Here is a 5,136-nt window from a genome sequence, read left to right as displayed (position 1 = left end):
GACTTTTTGCTGGCAATGTGGACCAAGCTCTCATAACTGTGCCAGAATATCTTTCTGGAGCTGTGGCATCACCCTCAGATGCCACAGCATCTTGTGGCATCATTTCATGGACTCACCTTAAACAGCTGTGAGAGTGCCACTAGGGATGCCACAGCTTGGTGCTGAGGCCACAAAGAAGAAGCAGAGCCGTTTCACATAGAAAAGTCTACGAGATCAAAGGCTGACTTCTTGGCAAAAATGGATTCAAATTACACGAAATAAGGTAGGTGTTACTTTCGCAGTCCACTAGGGGCCAGTAATGCAACTGTAAGTTGGTTCAACTGCTATAAAGACCCCAGAGGAAGAAGAAAAAGAGCGGGGCGGGGGAAAGAAGCTGAAGACCCTGTCGCTACCCCGCAGTGTTCAGTTTTCTAGCAACCATGGCCGGAGCAGAGGAGATGAATAAGTATCGCTCACCTCTGGTGTCCAGATACGCCAGCAAAGAAATGAGCTACAACTTCAGCGACAAAAAGAAGTTCATCACCTGGAGGAAGCTGTGGATTTTCCTCGCCAAAGCTGAGAAGGTTTGATATAGTCCGCGACCTTTACAGAGCCCTATCAAGTTTCCTGCTCTAAACATAGTTATAAGGAGGTCTTAAGAGTCGTGCGCATGCTACCCGGTGCTGACTGAGCAGACTGCTACCGTACAGTAATCAGTGTCTTTGTCTGGAAGTCATAGGTCATATTTTAAATGAACATCTATCAACATTATTATCTATAATTGAAAATCTGCAGTTTGTATTTTCCCATCGCAGAGCCACGTGAGCTTCGACACGCATGCGTACATGTTCTGAATCATTTGAACAGCTGCTGCTCTCTCGACAGCGAATGTTACTGTGATGAACGAAAAGCTCTTCAAGTGGGAAAATTAGTAACCGTTACTCTGGCTAAATGCTGTTGTGTTTGTAGTATCTTCTCTACTGAGGTTTTATTTGACCTGTCTGACCTATGACCCCTTTGGAGAGAGGTACTTGATTGTCTGGAACCAATCTGTAGTGCTGTAGGAAAGTGCTGTTTGTAAAGTAAAACATGCTGAAATTAACGGCAACATTTTTCCACATTTAGCTCAAAACGAGTCCTGTTTTACAACATTTAGTAAAATATTTGTAACTTTTTATATTTAAAACACAATTTTAAATGTTAAATATTAAATCTAAATGCTAAATGTTAAATCTAAATGTGTAGGCTAATATGCAAATTTATTGTATTGTATGGATCAACGGAAATACCAAAATAAAAGCTTTCCGAAAACCTCCGGTGCAAAAGTGTGTGGTCAGACACGTTCTCACTCCCTAAGCCTAATATTTTACGCTAGGTGACAAATCGTCAACATTATATGCTTTCTGGTACCCAACACATTCCTAAATGACGGCATCGGAAAAAGGAGAGCACATGAGAACCGTTTGGACTCAATCTACATATGTTCGTTCATTTTCTGAAAATCGCTTTGGAAAACACTATTTTCCGTCATTTAACAGCTAGTTATGGTTAGGGATAAGTTTGGTTTAGGGCTGGAACGTCTATTACGGCGGGACCGTCATTCCACTGGAATTCAGCCATAACCCGGCGCGGACCATGAGAAAGCACGTCCAGCGATTTAGCTGAAAACATCGGAAGATCCGTTTTGTCGGCCATCCAAAGGTTCAGCAGTAGTGCACTCTCAGCAGCTGCAGTCTCCACTTCACAATCGCTGCAGCACAAATAGAACTATCCCCAACAATGAAAACAGGATTAATAACCTTATTACCCAAACCAAACAAAGATTTACAAATGCTAGACAATTGGAGACCCATAACACTTTTATGTAACGACTACAAATTATTAGCCTTAGTATATGCAAATAGGCTTAAAAGCGTCTTAACCAAATTGATTGATGAGTGCCAATCAGCATTTATTAAAGGAAGGCAGATTCATAATAACATAAGATTAATATTAGATATCATTGACTATCGATCCTTGCTCAAGTAACTATGTAGCACGTACGTAATCCAATTCCACAACACAGTGTGATGGGGAATCAGCTGTATTTTGCTGCCCATTTTATTTCGAATCTGGCGCGAACCGGTGAACCAGTCACGCTGGTACAGCACGTGGTACGAGGACTTCGGACGTGCTCGACGTCCTCGCATACAATCAAGGCAAGCCTCGATACGCGCTTCACGGAAAACGCCCCCTCATTACCGACACACGATTCCGAACGCTTCGATCAGACGGTCACCATCACTACTAGCAACCATGGCCGGAGCCGAAGAGATGAATAAGTATCGCTCACCTCTGGTGTCCAGATACGACAGCAAAGAAATGAGCTACAACTTCAGCGACAAAAAGAAGTTCATCACCTGGAGGAAGCTGTGGATTTTCCTCGCCAAAGCGGAGAAGGTTTGATATAATGATCTGTTGATACAAGCTTATGAAAGAAGTCCGCGACCTTTACAGAGCCCTATCAAGTTTCCTGCTCTAAACATAGTTATAAGGAGGTCTTACGAGTCGTGTGGATGCTACCCGGTGCTGACTGAGCAGACTGCTACCGTACAGTAATCAGTGTCTTTGTCTGGAAGTCATAGGTCATATTTTAAATGAACATTTGGCTACGTCCACACGTACCCGGGTATTTTTGAAAACGGAGATTTTTCTATGCGTTTGCACCTTTCGTCCACACGAAAACGGCGTTTTCGGTCATTGAAAACTGAGATTTTATTTGCGTGTGGACGAGGAAAACCGACAAAACCCAGCGTCAAAGGTGTGCGCCACGTTATTGTTTCGGGGAAATGAATTTCTACAATCCTGTTACTGTTAATTGTACTCTCTGCAGTGTCTAAATGCTTACATATACAAACAGTTACTGTCCCTCTACACATAGGACTCGGTTCTGCTTCTATGCCCCATCTTTGTTTACTATTTCCCGCCGAGGCTTCTAGACTTCTGATTGGCCAACATTTCTATCGCCAACTGTTGCTTTGGCATGTTCCTAGCAGCGTTTTCCTTCATTTTTGCGTTTACGTGTGGACGGGATTACTTTTTAAAACGGAAAATCTCCGTTTTCAAAAATACCCGTCAACATTATTATGAGATTCTAAAATTGAAAATCTGCAGTTCGTATTTTCCATCGCAGAGCCACGTGAGTTTCGACACGCATGCGTACATGTTCTGAATCATTTGAACAGCTGCTGCTCTCTCGACAGCGAATGTTCCTGTGAACGAAAAGCTCTTCAAGTGGGAAAATTATTAACAGTAACTGTGGCTAAATGCTGTTGTGTTTGTGCTCTCTTCTCTACTGAGGTTTTATTTGATCAGTTTAACCTATGACCCCTTTGACTGGAGAGAGGTACTTGATTGTCTGGAACCTTTCTGTAGTGCTGTAGGAATCACGTGACTACGGTGTCCCAACAGAATACAGTCCAGTCTAATCAGCATATTGAGCGCTGTGCCTCCTCACGAGGACAGCACATGATGATCAAAACTGGAGAAAAGAGATGCTGACAGACTGACTAATAAACAGCAGGCTGTTTGCTATCAGCTTAGCAGTGCAAGTCACTGTGACTTTTACCCAAACATCCTTTTCATCAACAGAAGAGCCAATGCTGCAAATATGTGTATTTATAATAAAACATGTATTTATATAAAAACATATTTGCATTTGTAACTGTTATAAATGAATACTTAAAAGTAAAGAACTGTATTATCAAGAGTCAAAAGCTCCACAAATAGACCTTATAATCTCTAAAATATACCTGAGGATGTTGTTCATTCTGTAATCAAGCATTTGTGCGCTCTAACACGTGCTTGTAGCTTTGACATGTTCTTCATCTCCTCCTCAGGCTCTGGGTCTGCCCATCACTGATGCTCAGATTGCAGAGATGGAGAGCCATGCAGAGGACATTGCTTGCCATGGCGGCTGAAGAAGAGCGAAAGCTGAGGCACGATGTCATGGCGCACGTCCACACCTTTGCACACTGCTGCCCCACAGCTGCTCCCATCATCCACCTCGGAGCTACGTCATGCTATGTGGGAGACAATACTGTAAGTATGACTATTGCATAAATAAACCCAGCAGTGATGAGTTTTGACTCTTTAAAGCTTCTCATGTTTGTCGTTTCTGTTCTTCAGGATCTCATTGCATTGCGTGATGGCTTCAACATCCTCTTGCCTAAGGTGAGACTCACCTGTTTGTCCAGAAATTCTATGAAAACAGTGCAAATTAATATCAAGCTTGTTTTTTGTTTTTACAGTAAGTCCATTAAAAAAAACAGGCATTTTCATTTTGAATTCATGAAAAAATATATTTAAAGATTACAGGACAGGCATTGCAACATATTGGTCACATTTATTATGCATCTTCACTGCTTCTGGGAGCTAAAGATCAAAGCTGGCTGTTTGTAGCCCACGATGTAAAATAAGTTTGACACCCTGATTTGCATCATTAAAGGCTTGTTTTTCCTGCAGCTGGCCAGAGTCATCGACCGGCTGGCAAACTTTGCAGAGGAATACGCCGACCTCCCCACGCTCGGCTTTACACACTTCCAGTGAGTCCGACTGCAGCTGCAGTGTTTTCATAGGCCTTCATCAGTTGATGGAGCTGTTATGAGCAAACCACCCATGTCCTCTCCTCCTCTCTGTACAGGCCTGCCCAGTTGACCACAGTGGGGAAGCAAGCGTGTCTGTGGCTGCAGGATTTGGTGATGATGTGAGGAACCTGGAGCGAGCCCGCGATGATCTTCGTTTCCGTGGAGTCAAGGGGACCACAGGCACCCAGGCCAGCTTCCTGCAGCTCTTTCAGGGGGACCATGACAAGGTATAAACAACCATAAGAACCACGTGGGTGATTTCTGAAGTCCCACAGCACCGTATTGTGATGACTTATTAATGTCAGTTTTCCTTTTGTGCCACCAGGTGGAAGAGCTTGACAAGATGGTGACAGAGATGGCTGGCTTTAAGAAGTGAGTATTTGTGTGGTGTGTGTTGGTGTTGTCGTTGTTGTGTGTGTGTGAAAAAGATTATAACATGTCCAAGCAGGAACAGTTTGAAACACAGGCTATAACTCATTTGTTCCATTCTTATCCAGAGCCTACCTGGTGACTGGACAGACGTACAGTCGTG

The 5,136-nt window shown here is 43.2% G+C and overlaps 1 protein-coding gene across 1 annotated transcript in view; it reads left to right on the top strand.

Annotated features, from left to right (window-relative positions):
* The first annotated feature begins 347 nt into the window (after positions 1 to 347).
* Positions 348 to 5,136, top strand: part of adsl (adenylosuccinate lyase) — a 16,565-nt gene continuing 11,776 nt past the window's right edge. The window contains 9 exon segments of the mRNA XM_042228089.1: positions 348 to 563; positions 3,858 to 3,919; positions 3,921 to 4,059; positions 4,147 to 4,191; positions 4,483 to 4,562; positions 4,661 to 4,716; positions 4,719 to 4,831; positions 4,930 to 4,976; positions 5,102 to 5,129. Coding sequence (XP_042084023.1) covers positions 420 to 563; positions 3,858 to 3,919; positions 3,921 to 4,059; positions 4,147 to 4,191; positions 4,483 to 4,562; positions 4,661 to 4,716; positions 4,719 to 4,831; positions 4,930 to 4,976; positions 5,102 to 5,129 — 714 coding nt within the window. The 5' untranslated portion in view covers positions 348 to 419.

This window comes from Haplochromis burtoni, unplaced genomic scaffold (genome assembly GCF_018398535.1).
Source record: "Haplochromis burtoni strain Fernald_Lab_line unplaced genomic scaffold, NCSU_Asbu1 Contig_301, whole genome shotgun sequence".
Lineage (NCBI taxonomy): Eukaryota > Metazoa > Chordata > Actinopteri > Cichliformes > Cichlidae > Haplochromis > Haplochromis burtoni.
Note: the sequence above shows the minus strand (reverse complement) of the source record. Positions and strands in the feature narration are given on the sequence as shown.